A 25,263-nucleotide genomic window follows, 5' to 3' on the forward strand; every position below is an offset into this window, starting at 1 on the left:
TGGCCCGAATACAGAAATGTGACGGCCAGCAGGATCAAATGTGTTGAGTGACAATAAACCATATTCATAATTATAACGGTAGCCGTCGACATACTTAGTATGACCCCAGATCACATAATATATACGTGTAACAGACTGCTCAGCCTTATAGACTTTGATGGCAACAACTTTTATCAATTTAACTATGATGCCATCTAGTTACTACATAAGAAGTCATCACCGGCGTGGCTCAGTCGGTTAAGACGCTTATCTGCCGGTCTGAAGTTGCGCTTGGGCGCGGGTTCAATCCACGCTTGGGCTGATTACCTGATTGAGTTTTTTCCGAGGTTTTTCCCAACCGTAAGGTGAATGCCAGGTAATCTATGGCGAATCCTCGGCCTCATCTCGCCAAATAACATCTCGCTATCACCAATCTCGATGCTAAATAACCTAGTAGTTGATACAGCGTCGTTAAATAACCAACTTAAATTAACATAAGAAAGCACGTTATAAGTTATGACTCATTTGAATTGCATGGAGCAACTGTACTTCCATCTAGCGGTCGTTTTCAATCGACGATGGCTATCCTGGTGGTTGTTCTCTTCCATATGTTACCCATTTTAACATAGGGATGGCCAATCTATTATACAGTAGAACCTCTATTATCCGTGATAATGAAGACGGTGCACTGGATGGTTAATCGAAAAAATCTGATAATCCGTACCATAAAATACTTTCATAAATTAAGTGCATATTACAGTTTTGTATTTTCCTCCGTAATGTTGTGTTTAACATGCTAGATAGTGGACCAGAAGTTACTAATTTAAGTCTGGTTGTCAATGATGGGTTTATAAGGGCCTAGGGAATTCTTTGTGATGTTTGTTTGGGAAAAGATAGTAATAGTAGAGGTGTCCTGTAATAGATTTACATACTTTATACACTTTATCCTTGTTTTTCCGTAAATCGCGCACAGTTTTATCGCCACTCTCGTATTCTGTTGCGAAATGAACCACGGTTTCTCTTTTCCCAAGGCTCTAAATTATTTGCATTTCTATTTCGATACTTAGCAAAACATTTTTGACACCCGTGGAAGATATTTTGCAAAGAAGATAATATAAAGTACCGGCACTCGAACAGTACGACAAGGACTGAATGCTGCACGGGTTTGCTATAAATTGTGCGAAAGTTCTTGGAGGATTTCTCTGAAAGCAGGTAGTGACTATTTTACAAGTTGGGGAAAAAAACACCAAGTAACTGTTCTTATTGCCGGCAGTAATACTATGTAAGGGTAAAGACTTGTAGTAAATAATACACTCTAGAAAAATTAGGTAATAATGTAAGGTATAGTACTAAATTTTTTCCGCAGCAAAGAAAAAAAGAAAGAGAAGTGCGAGAGAAAAGCAGTCGGATAATCTCTCGATCGGTTAATCGGGTGACGAATAATCAGGATTCTACTGTATATGTGATCAGGGGTATAACCCGAGATCATATATATCACAGATACTGTTCTCCAACCAGGAGATCAACCGTGAAAGGAATGTGCTTACTATTGCGTCATCTATTGGAGCGAAGTAGATAGATAATATTATCGTTATAACGTCAGTTTAAAAACCATGCGCTCTCCTGCATTTGTTATTCTTGTATGGAGAGATTAAAAGACCAGGAGATTAACAGTGATCTAATTTTGTAACTAGAGTAGTATAAACATGTGTGTATCAATATTATTGTTTGTGCTGTGAGAGCGAGCCAATATATATACGAGTACCCACGTGTGTGACCTTATGACATCTGATGACATCAACATTCATTCACAGCATTACCCCGCTGCCTTTCATCCCGCAGAGACTTTCTCGTGGTTGGAGCATAGTAGGTCGGTCTTACAGGCTTTGACGTTAACAACTTTTGTCAGGTTTACTACGCTGCCATCTAGTTGTTACATAAGGAGTCACGTCATAATTCCCATTCGAATTGCATTAGCGACTGTACTGCCATCTCGTGTTCGTTTACGGCGGACGGGTGGCGATCCTGGCGGTTGTTCTCTTCAAAGTGCAAACGATTTTAACATAGCGATGATCTATCTGGTTCCATTTATATGATCTGGGGTATGACGTACACAAATCGAAAAAAGAGCTTCTAATAAAGCGAGATCAGTACAGAAGAGTCAGTGACCTAATTTTCACGGGTTTGACATCGACGGTCAGCCAACATTGATCAAATCGCTGATACTTCTGTACTTTATAATATTTTGTCGTTCTTCCGAGACTGTGTTTTCAAAAGACCACACCAGACTCATTTCTCTTTTCCAATAATTATTGTAGCACCGAATACACAAGTTGATACTGCAAGACGTGGTTCTTATCAGTATGTTGTGTTAATACATGGTGCGATAAGGTTGAGCCTGTTAACACCCGCATTTCATAACCATGCGCAGGTTCAAGGATGTTCGTACCAAACAGGTTTTAATTGGTATGTACTAATACAGAAGTTCCAATAGGAATAAATACAGTAGGTATTATCCATATTGATTTTTTGCCTTATAGGTCTTGTGTCGCACATACACTATGTTCGATGTACAAAAAACAGTACTATCATTGGCGTATTCAGGTGTTATCGGTAAGGTTTCATGACGACCACATTTTTGGTTGGTTTTCTTAGGCGCATTTACATAGGAAATATGTATGCGATCTTAATGTTTTATTATCTTGAATATTTGAAAACATGAAATACAGAAAGAAAAATCACCAATGAAGGCGGAAGAATAAAGATAATATCGCCAGAGGACAAAAAAATGCAAAATTGCTTTGATCGGTAGCGAATCGGGAATAAAAACAGTATAATTGCTACAATCTATACCATTAAAATGAAACATATTCTTGTTTAGATGTCCTTTCCTAATAATAATAATAATAATAATAATAATAATAATAATAATAATAATAATAATAATAATAATAATAATAATAATAATATAGGCTATCGGTTATCTAATGTCGATGACATCTCCAATTCCTATTCATGGCATCGTAATTGCCTTGTTTCCAGGAAACTTCAAGTCTTTCCCTGCATCTTCTTCCTTAAAGTTTCTACTCCAATATATATTTTGGCAGTCGTTCTTCATCCGCTGAACGTGGCCGTACCATTTTAATTGCTGTGTTTTGATGTAATCTAAAATTGTATCTTGAAATTTTATGTATATTTTTTTCGTATAATTGAATTTCTAATTTTGTCTTTTCTTAAAATTGTTGCGCTCTTCTTAAAATATCCATTTCATTTGTCTGAATGTATTGCATTGTTGTTACTTTTAATGACCAAAGTTATAATAATAATAATAATAATAATAATAATAATAATAATAATAATAATAATAATAATAATAATAATAATAATTTACAAATTATTACTGTACCCTGATCATGTACGTCTATGTATGTATTTATTCATTGTTCCGATCAGTGGCGTAGCCAGACTAATTATTTTGGGTGGGCCAGATATGCAGGATTTAGAAAGTGCCTGACCCATCTCCTGACAATGCCGCTGCCATCAACTCTCTTGAACTCATTCTCGGAAGTCTTATTTAATAGCATGCAAAATTATGATAAACACTCATGCAAGGCATACCTATACAAACGCTTCATAAGGTGAACAGGAGCTGTCAAGACTTCCTAGCAACGAATCTGTCGATCGCTGATGATAGGTCCTTCAACAAATCCCAACTTTTCTCTCTCTCAATGGATAGAATTGCTAGATTACAAAGCCTTGTGCTTGACATGATTGTCGAATTTTTCTTCGTTTCAGAGCTTTGGAAAGTTTTATATAAATGCCTTAATGAAGGACGAACATTTACTAATATCCATTTTTGGGGACTGAGGTGCTTCCGATAATGAATTTGCAAGAGCAAGAATATCGTCTAAACATACTAAATAAAATAAGGTATCAAATTTTTCTAGCTGATTAACAATTCAGTAGCTTCCACAGCTTACTTCTTCTTATCGCTGCCAGACAATTTTTAGGCCCAACCCAACACAGTTAAATTGGCTCTTGAAGAAATGAACGCATTTTTTACTTATTACCTTAATGTTATCGACTGTAACTATTACTCTGGATCCATGGTTTAGTTTTCATGTTGAGAATTTTCCATAAAAAACGCAAAAATTCGCATATTTTTTTGTTGGACCTGGGCCCACCTGGTCCACCCTCTGGCTACGCACTGGTTCCGATGCCGGAATATAGGTATGCGGAACATAAGTACCTTCTGTCGAAGGTTTCAGTACCTACAAGGAATGTAGTTAGGCCTACACTTACTTTCCGACAGGGCCAGAGGGACAAATGGTAAGCTCATCGCCTCGAACGCCACTCAATACGCAACTAAGGTATTAGGCCTACTATGACGCTAGAAAGGAGAAATTTGGTCCAGAGACTCTAATTTTGGCTTATCTGATTATCCTGGTGAAAAAAAAAGTATAATAGACTTAAATAGATCATTTTTCACAGGTTTAACATCATTTTGTATGTTGTCATTTACTGTTCATTTTGAATTGTATTGTAATTTTCAGCGTACTTTTGTCAGGAGGAAGCTCTCCAATATATCACGCAGCATTAAGCAACAATACGAACGCGCTTTAATACAAATGCGTACAAAGCACTTAAAGCTTTTTAATTCATAGCATGCTACAGTAACTAATTTAAAACTCTATGAATCAAGTCAACTGTATTTGCAGGCATGTAGCTAACAATGGGCAATGCAAATGGAGCGAGCTGTTTTAATTTTATTGCTTTGCTATCTGCAGAACAGCGTTAGAGGAGTCAGATTCCAAAGCGAGGAGAGAATTAAAATCAGTGAACTCACTTTAATGCCATCAAGAGAGCAAAGTGACATCGACTGATAGGAATAATAACTTAATAATAATAATAATAATAATAATAATAATAATAATAATAATAATAATAATAATAATAATAAACTGCAAGCTTCAAATACTTGATCGTCGTTGTTCCTGCAATGAGTCCTATGTGACATATTTATCGATTTTCAGTTTTTTGCTCTATTAAATAACTTAAATAGTGATACAGCAAATAATAAAATCTCCTGTAGGCCTATATAATTATATTTCTTTGTTTCGAAAATGTAATAATTCACAGTACGGCTACCATAGGATGAATAAATGTGTTTTCTCTTCCTACTGAAAATTTTACATTTTGCATATAGAAGTTATTGCAGAACAACGACGATAATATGCAGTAACATGAGCAGCTGCCAAGAAGTCGGAAGGAAATTAACAATGGCAAAGAAAGCTTTTAATAGGAAAAGGAGCTGCTTCTGCGGACCCCTGGAGAAAGAGGAAGAGACTAGTGAAGTGCTTTGTGTGGAGTGTAGCAGTGTGTGTGTGTGTGTGTGTGTGTGTGTGGGGGGGGGGCAGAGAAATTTGGTCGACGAACCATAACGACGAAGTGAAGAGAAACGACTATAAGCATTTGAAATGTGGATATGAAGAATGATGGAGCGTGTGAAATGGACAGACAGAATAAGAAACGAAGCCGTGTTGGAAAGAGTGGATGAAGAAAGAATAATGCTGAAACTGATCAGAAAAAGGAAAAGGAATTGGCTGAGTCACTGGTTGAGAAGAAACTACTTTCTGAAGGATGCACTGGAAGGAATGGTGAACGGAAGAAGAGTTCGTGGCAGAAGAAGATAGATGATAGACGATATTAAGATATATGGGTCATATTATGAAGAGACGAAGAGAAAGGCAGAAAATAGGAAAGACTGCAGAATTCTGGGTTTGCAGTGAAAGACCTGTCCGTGGGCAGAACTTTATGAATTAACTTTATAAGCGATTTTAACTTTGTGAAAGTTATTTCTATGGATTTTTGGCAGTTTTAGATTTTCAAAATCGTATCAATCGTCGTAATAATAATAATCATCATCATCGTCATTTAATATATCCTCCATTTTGTTTTACTTGCGCCTTTTGTACCCACTTATACGCCAGTTCGGAATAAGGGAGAATCTTGCACTAATCTAGTCCTTTTACAGAATGTGCTAGAAATGTCATGCACAATTTCCTAAAACTGCAGGTTTTCCTTAATGTCATGTACAATTTCCTAAAACTGCAGGTTTTTCTAAAAAAATATTGTACTCGCCACAATTTGAATGATAAAACTGTGATTTTTTAAAGTATATATCCGTAGGAACAAATTCATACACACTTTTTATATTTTATACTCGTACTTCACAGTTATTTAAAAAATCTTGTTTCAGATGGTAATATTCTTAAAATTTTTAATTTCAGATTTGTCAATATTTAGTACATTTTAAACCTGATTCGTGAATATATTTACAAGGTTTTATTAAAGAACACTTACTTGTGAACATTATAACACATTTAGATAGTTTTATCAAGTAATTTGGCAGTTACATAAATTTTACAAATAGGCCTACATTACACTCTCTCTTTAGTCATGTTACATAACGACATGCACTGAAAGAAAAATCAATGTAAAATCTAGGCTATAGTTAATAGATATTGCTCAAATATAGACTAAGTCGGAAGAAGAAATTTCCCTTCATAAGGTGGTAATACTCGTTCTGAGTGATATGATTCTAACAGTCAGGAATTACGAGCACTATAAAAATCACGGTCGATGGCTATGTGCATAAAATTAGTGGGCCTATAAGTCGGCCGTGTGCCATTAAGAGGGCTAGACTCGCATAACGGCCTTCTTTATTAGAATAAAATAAACCTGAAAATTCATAATTGAAAGCAGTCATGTTTTGGAAAACATGAAGTGAATCCTGCAAGATCTTCCCTAATCTCCTAAGCCGATATTGTTAAACTGATATAATAATTTGCTGTAATATCATCTCCATCTCTTGCTGGTGCAACAATAAAGCGTCCCTTTTCAAGTTTTCATTGTAGGCTTAACTATTCTGCCCAAACAACACATTTTGTCTGAATCTAGAATCTCACAATTCTCTAAATAACAGATACAAAGTCTTCCACACATCCTAATACACCGAGGACTAATTAGGAAGTTAGTCCCAACAAAATGTTAAGCTTCCATAAATAATGCTACCAAGGTGTTTACATTGCAGTGTTACCTGCATAAGATTGATATTAGGGGAGAAAAATTCGCTCCGGTGCCGGGGATCGAACCCGGGTCCTAGGTTCTACGTACCAAGCGCTCTCACCATTGAGAGCGAATTTTTCTCCTCTAATATCAATTGTCACCAAAACAGATGTATTCTGTACGACCTGAAAATTAACCTTCACGTAGATTCTTTAAGCAACAATGCATATTACTGCGGAATCCCGGCCACCAAGTCACTCAACTGAGTGCGCTCCTTGTATAATGGCTGTTGATTTAATATAAAATGTCAACATACAGTACATGCCCAACTTGGAGTCAGGCCACAAAGGGAAAAATATTGAAGGAGGGGGTTCGATCCGGTGCTGTGGATTGAACTTTGGCTGGTCGGTCTTCATGGCCTGTAGCGCCACGGATTATTATTATTATTATTATTATTATTATTATTATTATTATTATTATTATTATTATTATTATTATTAATTGTTACCATAACAGATGTATTCTGTAGGACCAAAAAATTAATCTTTATGTAGATGCATAAGATTAGTTTGCTGTTTAATAGTAACCCCTCCGCCGTATATATTGGAGTGATAAGGTCATTCCAGACGTAATTATATAATTCAGTATTTAATATGTACTGTAGGCTATATTATATTTGTATATTACAAATATACATGATGAACCATAAATAATGTCATTAATTTCAAAGGGTTTTTCTTTGAGATATTTCAAACAAAAAGCTAAATACAATTTTGCTCGTTTTTGTTTCCTTTTCGAGATAAAAATTATTTTACATGAAACATTTCATAGCATGTTTTGAAAAAGCCATTGATTTAATTCTCAATATGCTTAGATAATTTAAGAAAGCAGTATATTATGATAATAAATTATTGAAAGAATTTTAGTTTTGTTTTTATTATTATTATTATTATTATTATTATTATTATTATTATTATTATTATTATTATTATTATTAAACATTTCACTGTATAAAACGACACATTGTTAGTACTTTACTTTTCTAACTTGAAAGTCCTGACACAACTCAGACTCAGATGAAGTGCCTCTAGCTACCAGTGATAAAAAAAATGAAAATATGTAAAATCTGTGATTCTTATTTCTAATGTAAATTCTTCCCTACTTTGCTGAACTAATAATATGGAAATCCTATGCCACTAATAATAGAACAAAACTGCAGAATTCTCGTAGATTATAAAATTACATCTGGAGGATCGCTACTTCTCAAACAATGGAAAGTGTTTAAGGCAGTATTCAGTAATATCCAACAATCGATAATGAAATGACGGAAGCGATGGAGAAAGTTCAATGCTACATTAAATTCTCACCATACACTAGACGTGTTTAATTGCAATACTAAGTGTTCATGGCATTGAAACTCTTAGAAGAACAACAGTAAAAGTTCCATAATGTATGTCGTAAGACAAAATAATTACCAATTAACCATTTCAGTTGATTATTGGCCAGGCGTAATTGGATGTGAACATGTGATCGTTTTAAGGTGGCCATGATAAATGCAGCGAAGATGTGAAGCAAGAGCGCCCCAAGTGTCGTGTCGTGAATGGGTACCGGATCGCGATCGTCATTTTTACTTCAAAAGTGTCATTGTCAGTTTTGTGTATTGAATGCGTTGTTAAAAACGTGATGAGTGATTTGTGCTTTGATGAGAACTCAGGAAGTGTTAATTGTGTAGAGAGTTCAGTACTCCCTTTAAATTAAATTCTATGCTTTTTGAATTAAGTTGAGTTGCTTTCTTTTTTACACAGTGGTTTCGTCTTCAACTCGTTGTGTAGTGATACTTAAACAATCGTGTTGAGCCAACTCATTTTCAACTACGACTAGTTTTGTGTTTTGTAATATAATCTCTCAGATCGTGGGTGAGAATGGAATTCTGGTACAGACCATTTTTTAGAATGTACCGCTGGTCCTCCGCGGATTCCCAGTGGATACAGGTATGTTCCCATGAGTATGAGCATGCGTGTCTTAATATTGTACAATGGTGATTGAGCGATTTTGGGAAGGATGATAAGATCTACCTTGGTCTTTTCAGTAGTGTGGTTGCTGTTAGTTTCTCTAGTAGGATCTCCAAAATACTCCAAAGTGAAAACATGAGCTTATACACCACAATAATGGAATACAGACTTCCCTTTGCATCGCATAATTTTGTACGATTTTATCTTCTTTACACGCAACAATTATTTATGAGTACTGATCGAATAGCAGTGGCTATTATATGAATGCGATGTCAAGTTTTTTTTTTTTTCGAATAATAGGTCACTAACAAGTCCCGCACCGCTGATTCGAGTCCTCACAGAGAGAGATCCTTCCATTATTCTTGATTTTCTTACACCATACGACCACAGTCTAGTATATACAGTCACGAAGCTCAGTACGTAGTAAATATGCATCCATGATAGTTGCTAACCACTGGGATCGCTACTATCGCCTCATTACAGACAATGCGAAATAGTACCTGCACAGTCTATTGTTCCTAGCACCCTCACAACTCAAGCTTCGTGACTGTATATACTAGACTGTGATACTACCATGAAAAGACTTTTGGGGAGGCCGAGACGTAGATGGGAAGATAATATTAAACTGGATTTGAGGGAGGAGGGATATGATGATAGAGACTGGATTAATCTTGCACAGGATAGGGACCGATGGAGGGCTTATGTGAGGTCGGCAATGAACCTGCGGGTTCCTTAAAAGCCATTTGTAAGCAAGTTGTATAAGTATACGACCAGAAAGCTGCAAAGCTCGAAAAAGTTGTCTGTTAGCGTATCCAATGAGACGGGAGCACTCCAGTGTTGGTAATATTCACCATACACATTTCCTTTCATGCAGTCTACAGTAAATAAACACTAGTATTTTCCCTGGACCAAGAGTATGAAAACTCATGTAGGTACAATAGGGTCTATATAAAGGCAGGAGGCGAGGACTGTGACAAGATTAAGTAGGGTTAGTTGAGGGATAGTTACGTGACAAGAGGCGAAATTTTCCTCCATTCACAATTCTGCAACTTTTCAAACATTGGCAGCACTGCTTCTACGACTTCCGCTAGAGACCGTTCTAATGCATCTCACGCAGCTAAACCAAACTAATACCGGACAGCTAGGAGTTCTGAGCGCGAACGGTGCAGGTGCTGCTACCTAGGTGGCAGGGTGTGCTGAAACCCGCGAAGCAAGCTGTAATCTACTTTAAGTAGATTGTTGCTGAGCTAGTAAATAGTTTTATTAATTAGTGCAGATGTTAAAATGTTAGGGTGTATAGCCTATGTGCTGTTCATAACTACTACAATTACAGCATTACAAACTGCTCCAAATCGTACTTTCGATATCCGAGGGATCATAAAACATTCTTTAATAGGCCTAATGCCTTCGTCTCTGTGTTGAAAGAACAATAAACATTAGCTTTTTATCTATTCCTATTAAATTAATAGAAGTTAAAATGTACTGTACGTCACGTGTATCTTGTACCATAATGTTGTTACATGCTCCAAATCTCCACACTCATGTTAGCCCTCGTTCTAACATAACGCTCAAAAACAACAATTCCAATACCTATCCAAACAAAAAAGTTATGACAGGTGCACAAGATAAATGGGACACTCTGTATAAAGCGTTATTGTAAATTCATTCTTAATGTCAGAATTAATTTTGTCTCACTAAAGCAGAAAACAAAAATGTAACAATTACGGAAAGGAATACGAAGTAGGCCTATGCAGTATTTCTCACAATATGCAGCTTTGATATAATGTTACATTAAATACTTTTCTACATTTCCTAAGTTTCTCATCTATTATTCCACATTAGTACCTCACGTTTTAAACAATAGTCCGATTCCCATCATGTTAATATTTGTATTTGTGGTCGTAATACCACACCTCTCCGTTAGATGTCAGCTCCGCGACATTTCGCACTCACGTCAATGCTGCTAGTATACATCTGTCCGGTATTATTATAATAAGGTATTTGGCCAAACATAACACTTTTAAGGTAGGCGCTCACTTACCGGAAGAAATTCGTTCGTTGCGTTCGGATTTTTATTATAGTATCGCTCATTGTCCGAATTTCCGAATTAATAATCAAATAGTGTTGTAATTTATCGCTAGAGCACATTATTTCATTGTGTTCTGAACTGAACCTGTAAATAAAGTGAATAGCTCTGTAACTTAAATAAACTAGCCCATGAAGGACATATCTGGTTAATTTAATATTTTCCCAATCTCATCCCATATGTTCTTTCTCCACATTACATTGCTTTAATTCTAATTTCATAAATTATAAAACTGTTCATACTGTTGAACTTAATAAAATAATTTTCGCGTCATCCATTTCATTGTACCTTCAATATTACCGCGATTGGAGGCTTTGTAATAGATATATTTGCCACGACAATCTATATTTCGATCTTGGACCGTACGGAAATCCGTTTAGAATTCTCTGGCAGGAATTCTGATTGGAATCCGATCATGTGGATAGAGGCGTTACGGCCAAGTGGGCGATGCTGCATTTAAAATAATGCAAAGAATAAAAATCCATTCCGGTAAGTGGGCGCCTACCTTTAACCGATGCTCGTTCTGGTTTGCTTATGATTATTGTCTAAAAGGACCTGCGGCAGGTTGGGTCCCACATGTTCCTAGAGGAAGGATCTCGCTCAAGGCAATCCAAGTAACCTCTTAAATGCATTCTGTGCTCGGATATTGGCTTCCTTAATTAGGGTACAAGAAAACGAAGTGTAACCACGATAGATAGCGAAATCCGAATCCGTGAAACAGCTATAACGGCTGGGGAAGCCATAGCGTTGACCACACTATATCCCCGTACTGGTTGGGTGATAGTTTACCTTTGCTAAGGCATGGGACGTGAGGCCAGCAGTCGGCCTTGGCCCTTTATGGGCTGTCGCGCCCAGGATGATGATGATTATTATTATTTATTATTATTATTTCATTGACTCAGGGTTAGGCCTAACTTTACTTTTATGTAGCCTATGTATTTATTTTTTTCTCAGTACTTTTACCATAATATCTTAGACCTATATCCAGGGGCAGGTATTTATGGAGATTAATTTTATCATTTGTATTTTTTTAATATTGGTGTCGGGGGATATTGTTGGAGATTGATTTATACTCTTGTTGGAGATTAATGGAAATTTTGAAACATATAAATATTTTGGAATTGGAGTATTATCTCAGTATGAATATTACTTTCCAAATAACATTAAAGGTTCGTTGGATTCTGGCAAAGGTGCAGTATGGCCAATAGACAATATTTGTTGGATTGAGAATGTACTTAACACACATTCATTAAAAACGAAAAAAAAAAAAAAAATGCAGCCCTCAAATTAACACTTTCAAATTATTAGTGAAATGTTGAATTCTCCATCTTTTGAGTTCACTGATGTAATCAGAATACCTGGAATACCATGTAATGTAGCCTACTTGGATATATAACAAATTCAAGTGAAAAAAAAAAATCCGAAAAAAACCTCAGAATATGAAATTTGCTATAAAACAGCGCCATAGTAATAATTCGCGAATGTGTTCATATTTCTCTATTAGAACTCTATTTCGCGATTTGTCGCGATTGTTTTATCCGCATATTTTTAATCAGAATCACTTAATTCGCAAAGTTTAGTAAAAATCTATTGTATAGGCCTATATATTATGTCGTGATTTTCGCATTCTCCATAAATACCCGGCCCTGCCTATATTGTATCGAAAGAAATGGAACAGTAAATATTACACACACGTATTCTTTTCTGACTTGTGTAATCATTAGCTTTGTATGCCAAAATTTAGTAACTAATGCAATACAGAATATTATGAATGTTTTACATTGAAAGAAAAGAGAGGAGGTAGTAAGGTTTTTTTATACCTATGTACATATCCCTGTTTCTTATTTGAACAGCTGGTGAGAGTGTCTTCTTTAATTGATTTCCTTTTGCTAACTTTGGTGATTTAGTACAGTTTGATAATTTCACGGTGTTTAACATGTCGCGAAATGTTTTACACGATATCAGATTCAGAAAAATGCAACTTTTCGGAGCTACATTAGTTCCATCATAAGAGGAAGCACGTTATTTCCAGGATTGAACTGACCAGATGAATGTTCTAAAAGTGCATTCGTTTTTTTAGCAGTAGACATATTGTAATACATATTGTGGTATTGCTTCTCAGCAGCTTAAAAAATGTTGAGAACTTCTCTTCACCATTAACAGTTTTAAGATTTCTGATGTGTAAGGTAAATGTTAACTCGATTAATGCTGATATAGATGCAAAAATAGACACACATCGTGGTATTAGCGATAACTCATTATTCCATCGGTTATGGCTCAGTACATAGCGTACAGTGTTAGCATGAATAGAGACATATGTGCCAAGCTCATAAGCTAATCAAACCTAGAATACTTTCCGACCTACCCTACTTACTCTACTTAATCTAAGCGAATCTAACCTCGCTTATGTATTTTATCGTACACTTAATAGCCTATATTTTTTTGTTTTTAAACTGTAAACTTTATTCTAAATCTATGCGCAGTATTTGTGTTGACATCATCGTCCGGATGTGTTATTATAGTGTAGCGTACCTAGTTGTACAAAGGCATAGTGCAAAGTCGTTATAAAGATATGAAAACGATTTATGATTTATTCGATGTTGCGATACTACATGCCGTGATTCTGGGATCTTCGTAAGTGATGTGATGTTACTTGCTTTGCGAGGCCTACACATAGGCTAATAGGTTCCATGTGAGTGAGGCCAAGCGACATAAAGGTAAGGTGAACTACTAGTAGAGATATAATAAACTAAGAAAAACATTTTCGTCTTTGATTTCGACTTTCTGAATCGATCGAGCACGATTGTGTCACAAGAGTTTTCAGTGTTCCATTCAGTATTTTAAAATATAAATGTCTTTACATCCATATCGATTAGGATTTGATTCATTATCCTATATTCTTACTCGCCAAATACAAATGGGGATGTCGGTTAAAATAACCATCTCACTTTGTGAAGCGTTTTGAACAGAAAGGGAAACACTTCAGGAGTTAAAGTGATTGTGTAACGTCAGTGAAGCGGAAGGATATTTAAAAGCGTTGAATGGGAAGAACCGAGACAAAGCGGTCATGGCTGCTACCGTCTCGTCGCCAGACAGATGAGGCTTTCGGGATAATGACATTGTGTATGAAGACTAAGACAATGATGAAGCGCGAATTAGAATTTGTGTAGTAGAAACATGTTTAGATTATCCAAACACAGTGGCGTATAATATAAGTTACTGTATATTTATAAACTTATGCTAAAAACTGAAGCTATAGTTTTTTTTAACTAAGAACAACATTGTTCTGAATTGGACTGTAATAATGAATATATTATTACTATTATTATTATTATTATTATTATTATTATTATTATTATTATTATTATTATCTAAGCAGTTTCTGTAACTAACGATTCTTAATAGAACAAGTGATAAGTCTCTATACGCAGTAACTATGACGTTCCTTAATAATATTCTTTAAACAGTTTCTATAATACTTCCATATTACACTGATAAAATCGATTTCTTGATTTCCGCGCGAAAACAAGGATGAGTAGCAAGTCTTTAAGCAATAACTTTGATAGTTAAGGTACCGTACTTACATTTGGACTCTTCGGACTAATCATGATGTTGGATGAATGCCGTAATTATGAAGGAGAAGGAAAATCTTAACAGTTTATTTTTTGCTTTCAACCAGTGGCGGTTCTTTGGGAGAGGGAAGGGAGGAACGTCCTCCTCACATTTTTCTTCTTTTGAAAGTAAATACCAAATGAAATATGTGCCTTGAAATTCGAGGAATATTAGATAATTTTTAAGTTCATAGCTATAAGAAAACCTCGGTTGATCGAGTTTTAAACGACTCGCGCTCATGTGCTGCGCGAAAATTGTGAGAATGATGCGAGATTGTTTGTGCAGCAAGCTCGCTACCGCTGCCATCCAGCGATGTTGCATTCAACCAGATTATAACACATAGTAGGAGGCACAATAAAACAGTTTTAACTCACAGCTATGAAAGAAACCATATAAACTTTTTAAAAATTATAAATCAAATATTATTCATTGCACTTTATATAGGCTACTATTCATGGTTTGAAACTTTCGAGGATATTTGGAAGTTAAAGTCGGGTTTATATACTTGTACTTATATACTGTTGTAACAGAGAAGTACGTAGTTCTACATTATTATCGCAGATCTTTTTGACCCCTGAAATTCACTTCCATTCAATGTCTATTAGACAGGGCGAGAGCCAAGTTGTCAGTTTTTTACAAATATATTTGAAATTTTGTACCATAAAACAATTTATCGGCCACCGGCAGCTCACTTAAACCTTTAGGGCCTTATTCATAGACAGTCTTCAAGCGGGCTTCCGATGGATGATCAGCGAACTAACGTTTTTCGTATTCATAAACCAGTGTTAGCGATATATCTCATGAATCCTGTACAAGTAATCAGTCGATAGTCGGGGCTAGTTTAGCACGCTCATAGCGCGGGCTAGCGAAATGTCTATGCATAGCACCCTAAATGCTCAAACTATATTTTAACAATAATGGTAGCATGACTTTACAAGAACTGACCACAGTCCTGTGAATTGACATTCTTCAAAAGCATGTGATACCGAATTTGTAAAATGCACATGTGGCAACACAGACCACGTGGATGGGTAGAGTGTTCTTGCTTTCCTAACATATTATTTCCCATTCTCACTTCCATAAAACGGTTCCGGTTACGTGTTAGTAGCTAGTCTCTTCCAACACGTGTGATGTAATGTGCACGAAAAATGCTGCGAGGTTGTGAATTTTCTTGTAATTGTTAATTTGTGCAATTATTTAACAATGAATGGAAGTGGAAACATATATTTTAGACAATTTAGGAAATTCATTTTACAAAGAACAGATTATTGCTATACAAAAGGGAAGGCCACCCCAACATTATCTAGTGTTACATGTATGCATGTAGACTAATTTATAGCATGTTTCATTCAAGGTGGTGTCATTTTGTGCTGTTAACGTCTTTCCTCCTCTTAAGAAATATGTAAGAGGCGCCACTGCTTTCAAAGTGCTTTCAGTTGCAATGTGTGTGAGATATAGAATGATTATGAATTTGTAAACTGAAAGGAATTTGGAAGAAAGCAGCCTGATTTCAAGATGTACAGTACTCTCCTGATTTTTTGATATGGTTACTAAGAAAAATCACAAAGATACCTAGTGCTGTTTTGAATCATGGACATTGTGCGTACGAGCTAGAATACCGACCCCTGTTAACGCACTAGTCTCTGAACTAAACCCACATAATTAATTAGAAATCTTCTGATGTAACTACGAGCCTTTCGCACAGCAGGACAATAGGGGAGTCTGCAGGGTTTATGATTCCATTGCTACAAGAGCTAATTTCGCCAGTCTGCAAACAATGAATATAAGCCATACAAATGTGTTAAGTATTCTACATTGCCTGTGAATACTTCATATCTTTTGAAAGTGCGGAATACCTTTTAAAAGAGTAAAGTGATGTCACAGTACTCCCCTTTTATGATGAAAATGTATAATATTGCACTAAACACTTTATTTTTATATATTCTTTTAAATCTAATTTTCACTACAAGAGCACAAAAATTAGACAGTTTGTAAGCCTAGCATTTCCTCACTTTCACCAAAACAATGCCGCATTCTTACAGCTGTTCGCCAATGAAAACAGAATACTCACATTATGAATACTTACTTACAAATGGCTTTTAGAAAACCCGAAGGTTCGTTGCCGCCCTCACATAAGCTGGCCATTGGTTACTATCCTGAACAAGATTAAATACAGTCCCTAGCATCTTATTGCAACTTCCTCAAATCCATTTTAATATTATCCTCCCATCTATGTCTCTTATGCATTTCCGGAATCACCCATATGTGCTACATGTCAAATGTCTGGATTTAATGTTCCTAATTATGTTAGGCAAAGAATACGAGTACTATGCGTGAAGTTCTGCGTTGTATAACTTTCTCCATTCTCCTGTAATTTCATCTTTCTTATAATAATCCGTGACACTACAACCCGTGAAGGGCCTAGACCGACCAGCCGGCTGCTGACTTCACGACCACATGCCGAAGCAGAGGTGGACGATCATCCAACCAGAATGGAGGTATCGTGTGATTAGCTCCCCAAGTGCATCACGATGCTGGGTGGGCACCGGTCCCATACACTGGCCGAAATTTCGTGAGAAAATTTCTTCCCCCATGAGGACTCGAACCAGCGCGCATTCCGTAACGCGAGTCCTAGGCAGGATGCCTTAGACCACGACGCCACGGTGTGGGACTTATCTCTCTTAGTCCCAAATATTTTCCTAAGAACCTTATTCTCGAACACCCTTAACCTCTGTTCCTCAAAGTGAGAGTCCACGTTTTACAACTATGTAGAACAACCGGCAATATAACTATTTTATAAATTCAAACTTTCAGTTTTTTGTCAGCAGATTAGTTGACATAAGCTTCTCAACGGAATAATAGTAGACATTTCCCATATTTATTTTGCGTTATGTGTAGAAGTTTTTATTTGATTTGTTCGGTTTTTTTTATATTTCAATTAAATGCTTCAAAATGGGATGTAACCTACATATTGACAGATTCTTCAACAATACAACATTACTGAGAATATGTCAGCATCACTAGTGCTGTGTTGTTAGATTTCGTATGAGAAGTGTGTGTGTGTGTGTGTGTGTGTGTGTGTCTAATGTCTACCCACTCCACTTGCGTGATTTGGGTTCCACATACTGCGGATAGATGGCAGGACTGTGACCCATTTTCACGTTTCACACCACTTCAGCTGGCCACATTATGCATGATGTGTATCTGTGGAGAGTTACATCGTGTACTAGGGTGAGTGTATGTGTAAGTGTAGTGTAGAGAATGAGTGAAGATGATGATGGTGAGGAAGGGAGAAGGGGAAACCTGGTGCCGGCACATAGCCTGCTCCTGTTGAGTAGCACCAAGGGGGCCGCCAGGCTTAACGACCCTATCTGACGAACGAATCACTATCAACAGTGACATAATATATGCCTTCTCTTCATATACACTGTGGAGAGATTTGGGATTTAACCTAGGCATATTGGTGCACAATTTAGTGATTAGAAGTTGTGCACCGCCATCTTGCCTAGTCCCAAGGTAGAAATTTTACATGAAAATTTCTGACCCCACCAGGAATCGAACCAGGCCGACTAGTCTGGAGGCAGACGCGCTACCACAGAGCTAACTCGACGGACTCATATGAGAAATGTTGGCTAGTATTACTTGAAAATTTCCTTCTTGCTTTAATTTATCTTCAGTCAATTTTCTTTTTACCTCATCCCTTAGTATATCAACGTCTTATGTATGAAATCCATAATTTTATCTTAAGTGTTTTCTTTTTATTCTTCGTTCTTATTTTCTTTTCTTCACACCTACTGACTTATATGCTGGTACGAACAATGTTGATGAATTAAACCTAGACATTGACAAGCCACCGGCATGGCTCAGTCGGTTAAGCTGCTTGCCTGCCGGTCTAAAGTTGCGTTCGGGCGCGGGTTCGATCCCTGCTTGGGCTGGTTACCTGGTTGGGTTTTTTCCGAGGTTTTCCCCAACCGTAATGTGAATGCAAGGTAATCTATGGCGAATCCTCGGCCTTGTCTTGCCAAATATCATCTCACCATCACCAATCTCATCGACGCTAAATAACCTAGCAGTTGATACAGCGTCGTTAAATAACCAACGAAAATAAAAAATAAAGATAGTGATAAGCCGTGAACAGTTGTAGTGACACTATACAGAGAATTCCTGTGCAGACCTGTCCCACTCCAATTTCTACTCGTACCTAACAAATCTGTTGTCAAGCAGCAAGCAGTCATATGCCGGCTTACAGACAGGTCTCTGCATACTGCCTAGACAGATTGATCCTACTCCACCCCTTATCACTTTGCTTCCTAGGGACAAGCGCTCCTCACTGTATCTTTAAGTCGACGGAACATTACTACCTGGGACTGGTCTGCATAGAAACATTCTGTATGCAGAAGCATGATGGGTGGCCTCTACTTGAGACAATACATAACAAGAACGAAATGTTTTATGTTACATGCTTATGATAAAGAAATACCATAATCATTATTTTAAACTTTTCTGAACTGTACTACTATAGATCTTCTTTGTTAGATGCATCTTTTCTTAACTATGTTAACTCCTTGTGTAAATATATCTTTTACGACATTGGATTGCTGATTGTTCAGCATAGTACCTCCGTAACTACTCATATCACCATTACATTTCTCATTCTCAGTTTCATGAGCATTGTGTCCTGTCTGCAGTCATATGAATAATTGCTTATAGTCAATGGAGTGCCTAACACAAAATGCTTTTTCGATTGTTACAGCCCCCAGAGAATGAGCTGCAGAAGGGAGGGGCCGGGGAGCGGGTCATGTCAGAGCACCAGCTACGGGTGCAACGCTCCCTGCAGAAGCTAAATGTACCAGATTGGTACAAGAACTCCAATGTGGCACGTGGGCCAGAGGGCTTCCTGCTGAAGCGCAGCAGTGAGCATGGCTGGCCCGGCCTGGGCTCCAAGACCACATCCCTCTCCAGCCTGGGCTCCACGCAGTCGGCTGCTGCTCGCAGCCCTACAAGTTAGTACTCAGAATATTCACAGAAAATGAGACAAAGTCGATGCACTGCTATCTGGTCACTAACTATTAAAAGAGTAACATTACATCAAATTTCAATATAACCAACATAACATCTGATTTAAACATTTTTCCACTCTTGCCACTAATTTTTATATTAACACCAGCATTTTCTTCACCCTTTTAATGGATTTCCCATGTAAAGGGTCATCAATGACCTCCTACTCCCTCGCCCCTCCCAATCCCCAACATTTATCCCAGTCTGTTTCATGCAATAAACTTTGGCCTTCCAACAGAAAACTTTTTTCTACCTCAGCATTATTAGCAATTTTTAATTTTTTATCATTAGTCAAAATAATGCAAAATATGCCAATTATTGTACTAGTGCTGTAAAATATTACCATGCCAACTGCAACGTCATGACTTCTATTGTGACGGCATAACTTGTTTCATAAAATTAATATTATGAAACGATTTTCCGTGCAGTAATATTTAATACATCACTACTATCATAGCAACCATTCTTCATAGAACATATCAAACTACCCATCATTACAAATGTAATATGTTATAATCCTATAAAATTGTTTTATAATGTTGTTGAACGAACAAAAATAGCGTATGAAACACGTTTATAATGCTATACAGTTATTGCATAAGTTAAAATTAGAAAACTCATGATTCTTAACCCTGGCCATATCCCTTGTTACTGTTTTATATACACAGGTTTTAAGACTAATAGTGGCTTGTGCAGCAAATGCTGCAAACTAAGTTCATTAGATGTTCAAATAAACATTTTTCAGATTTGAATAATTTCGAGGGAAATATTGTTCCGGGGCCGGGTATCGAACCCGGGACCTTTGGTTAAACGTACCAACGCTCTCCCACTGAGCTACCCGGGGAACTCTACACGACACCGATCCAATTTTTCCCTCTATATACCTCAAAGTGGGCTGACAACAGTCAAGCAACCAACATTTGAGTGCACACTAACTCTGTGTGACTTTAAATTGGATCGGTGTCGGGTAGAGTTCCCGGGTAGCTCAGTGGGAGAGTGTTGGTACGTTTAACCAAAGGTCCCGGGTTCGATACCCGGCCCCGGAACAATTTTTCCCTCGAAATTATTCAAATTAACTTTACAGGGAGTTATTCCTGAAAGCGTAATTTGCATAATACATGTCACTGTACGTAACAGAAAACCACAATTTAAAGTACACAGAGTTAGTGTGCACTCAAATGTTGGTTGCTTGACTGTTGTCAGCCCACTTTGAGGTCTGTGGATATAGAGGGAAAAATTGGATCGGTGTCGGGTAGAGTTCCTGGCTAGCTCAGTGGGAGAGCGTTGGTACGTTTAACCAAAGGTCCCGGGTTCGATACCCGGCCCCGGAACAATTTTTCCCTCGAAATTATTCAAATTAACTTTGCAGGGAGTTATTCCTGAAAGCGTAATTTGCATTTTTCAGATTTATTTTCAATGAAGAATACCAGACATTCGGAAAGTTATTTGCTTCCATAACAATGAAAGATACTTTCTCTCGAGCCAATACTGAAGAGAACCACGCATATAAATATCTACACCACACCACCATTAAATATATGAAAAAGACCCAACCCCACTTGATTAATAATTATAAAAATATTTGATTTTTAATAATATTATTATCTTACGTAAGTTTTATAGCTTTCAGTAACATATACTATATATACTATATAGCCGCCACTCAGTAAAATATAGAAATCAAAATCTAATATAAGTTATTCTCTACATCTACTTATATAACCCCAAAATGTTTCACTTTCATATCATCAATATAGCATTAATATGTATAATTAATGAAAAATAGTCACATCATGGCATTAACTACAATAATATTTCATTTCTAATGGTAATAATGTCATCAGACCACCTCAAGTTTTGTAGTTTTTAATATCCAATACACAGCTGTACCCAGAAAATTACACACCACAGAATGGAACCTGTAAATTATTTTTAGTAAGTTACGTTTTTAATAACCAATTTAATTTGAGCTCTAAATATGTCAGCATTCTTGCAGATCATGGCCTTCGTGTAATATTGTTTACTGTAGTATGTGTCTTGTTTTATTCTGAAATGCAACACGGCTGACTTGATGCTCGCTTCGCTTCTCCTTTACAAAAAAGCGAAGGGAATATCAAGTCGGCCGTGAATGCTATGAGCTAGTTCTCAAAACTGACGACAGATGGATTTTGGAAAATAGGAAAATTATGTTGAAAAATTGACATTTCACTGAAAACTACTATTTTTCCAAAAACTTTGAGTTCCAGGCTTCAAAATGAGGGGTCATTTATTAAAATCCATCCAGTCGTTTTCCCATAATTTCCATTACCAGTTCAAATTATATATATTACTTAAGGAATATATACAATATATGTTGATTACTTCCACCATATATTATATTCCATAAGTTATTGTTTTGTGGAATTGCAATTGATTAGGCTTTTCAGAAAGTTTATTATTGAATTCTGTAATGTAATATCTCTTCACTGACCAGAGGTGTCATTTGAGGAGAGAGGGGCAAAGGACTAATTGCCTCTCTTTGAGCTTAAGATTAAAAATAGTAATAAATATACAGAGTGAAAAGTAATTAAACTGACAAACTCGAGGAGGTTATATGGGACACCAAAACAAACAGTTTTCTCTAATGTCATATTGTGCTGTGAGAAACTATTTCGCGAGGACATCAGATCTTAATGTAACACAAATCATTGCCATGCTCTATTGCTTGAGTCTCTTATAAAACATTTACACATAAAAATCACTGCAGAAGATGTTAAAAAACATTTACACATCAAAATCACTGGAAAAGATGTTCAAAAATACTTCCATTGACCTGTACACAAAGGTTACATTGGCAGGAAATGGATTGTCTTAACACGGTGAAAGACTTAAGTATTATCATTAATTTATTTTCCCTGCTGCAGCAAATATCCGGGCCACCACATCATCTTCTGATTTAACTGGGGTTGCGTGAACAAGGTTACACATCTGTCCACACACAAAAAAACCAGAGGGGTCAAATCAGGAGATCGGGGAGGCCAAGGTATAGGACCTCCTCTGCCAATACACTTCCCTGGAAATTATTCAAGTAGTCACGCATACGATGTGAATTTGTAGAGTCGTCATGAACTGAAGAACGCATATGCTCTCTGCTGGTTCAATAAATTACTGTACTGAGTCAAGACATACTGTATAACAAAAAGTGAATTTGTAGAGTAATCATGAACTGAAGAACGCATACGCCCTCTGCTGGTTTAATAAAGCACTGCAATGGGTCAAGACGTAGAACAAAATGTGAATTTGTAGAGTAGTCATGAACTGAAGCACGCATTACATCCTCTGGTGGTTTAATAAAGCCTCTGAAGAAAATATGATATTAGAGAAAACTGTTTGTTTTGGTGTCTCATACAACCTCCTGGAGTTTGTCAGTTTAATTACTTTTCGCACTGTATTGGTACTACTTAAGAAAACTGTACTGTACTGTATTGTACTCTCAACATAAAAATATTCCAGTTTTAAAACCTTCTAAAGAATAAAAGACGATATATTTAATGATTTTGCTCAAATTAAACCAGGCGTTACACTTTACAAGTTTTTTTTTTTTGTTAATTGAAATAAAAATTTCCTTATCGATGAAATTGTTTGCATCTACTACATATTAATAGCAGGGGCAAGTAAATTATCCATCATATAAGTAGGGTAAGAAGTTAAAACTAGGCCTGTGTCCTGTAATGTAGGATAAACTTGACCATAAAAACCATAAACCATAATAACAGCCCTGTTTGTGGCTTAAAATAATAAAAAATAGGTACTGCTACTCAAAAAAATGGAGAAAAAATACCTAATGAACTATAAAAATATGTTCAATGCATCTGACATCATGGTTTCATTTTTTTATTGTCAAGTTTACTCCTGTTTACGATATGGAAAATAGTTAATAGGAAATAGGGAGAGAGTGCACCATGTAATGTATTTTATAACATAAGGTTTTCCCTAAAAAAAATCTTCCCCTCCCCAAACAAAACTGAAATGACTCTCTTGTTAGTGAGAAATTTAGATTGACTGTAATGTTATCTGATGGAAAGGAAAGGGTATAAAGGAAGTCTGGAGACAGGTAGGTATATTTCCCTTGGGTGAGGCGAACAGGCCGCTTGTGCTCCTTCATCTTGTTCTGATGTTGATGACCATAGCGATGTGTCAGCAAGAGATCCTTGTCTGGTCTTCTAGAGACGAGGTCTGCTTCTTATTGTTCTTTCAGAAAGTTTTGAGTTGCTGATACAGATCGTTCCTGACACGAATATTTCTCTTTTGATAATTAGGTCTACTGTTATAGGTATTTTAGAGAAAATGTGAAGTTTTCTGTATCTTTTAAATATTCTCCGGATAGTCAAAAAAATTTTCATTAGGTATCAGTAGCCAGCTGATACAGTGCATACTTCGCCCATATTTCACAAAATAAATTTCTCTTGCAACTTTCTCTGGACTTAAAGACCTGTTATGTTTCAAAATTCAGTTTTAAACTGGCTGAAATGCCTAAATAGTTGCAGTTCTACCAAACAATAATATGAATGTGTCATGGGTTAAGAGCCAGATCATTAGCAAGCCATAAACTTTATAGTTGGAAAAATGAAATTTATTGCACAGAACAGATTGGAATAAATATTGAGAGATAACAAGGTTGTAAACTACCAGTACTCTTTGACATTGAAAATTCTTGAAGAAATAGAGAGGAAAGTACAGCTCTCAACAGAACGACTTATGAGGACAGGAAAAATATTTCAGTAAGGTATTATGTTGGTAAAATGTTTATATTCAATATATTGTAGCATTTCTTTTGCCAGTCATTGTACGTTGCTATTTTATAAACACATTTGATCATTTGAAAAGTACGAAAATGGGCAAGTAAGGCCTGTAAGGCAGTCAGCCATCTTCTTCAATCTTTGCAGACTATGGGTGAAATTACGTAAAATAAATCATGTGAAATTGGACATCATAATTCTTGTGGAAGATATCCTGAACTTAAGTGAAGTAGTTCTACTGAGGAAAAAAAAAAAAAATCCTACATAAAAGTGTAAGGGCATAAAGGTAGTTATGCTGTTAAATAATCGAGTAGTATTTGAAACTTCGAATTCTTGTATTTTCGAGTCTAAGCTTTTAAGGTTTCTGTTCCAGTCTTTAGCAACTTCTTTTACCAGTACTGGTTATCATTATCCTTATTCTTAATTATCGTCATACTCTTCTTCTTTTTCTTCCTCCTCCTACTTGCCTCATCTTCTGAACTGGAACTGGATTTTTCTCACTGATAATCCTCCCACAAAATGTCATCCTCGCACCACCAACCATGTTATTAAAATATACCACTTTTTGAAACCATTCACAGTTGACTCATTGCTAATCCTATCCAATGCTATACCAGTAATTATCCACTGGCCCAGAACTGCACACTTGGTTTTTTGTTCAATTTGCCTG

At 36.4% G+C, this 25,263-nt stretch overlaps 1 protein-coding gene across 1 annotated transcript in view; it reads left to right on the top strand.

Annotated features, from left to right (window-relative positions):
- LOC138710641 (uncharacterized) overlaps positions 1 to 25,263 on the top strand; it is a 560,146-nt gene that overhangs the window by 465,722 nt on the left and 69,161 nt on the right. The window contains exon 5 of the mRNA XM_069841677.1: positions 19,511 to 19,760. Coding sequence (XP_069697778.1) covers positions 19,511 to 19,760 — 250 coding nt within the window. The remainder of the gene's footprint in view (positions 1 to 19,510; positions 19,761 to 25,263) is intronic.

This window comes from Periplaneta americana, chromosome 12, assembly GCF_040183065.1.
Source record: "Periplaneta americana isolate PAMFEO1 chromosome 12, P.americana_PAMFEO1_priV1, whole genome shotgun sequence".
Classification (NCBI taxonomy): Eukaryota; Metazoa; Arthropoda; class Insecta; order Blattodea; family Blattidae; genus Periplaneta; species Periplaneta americana.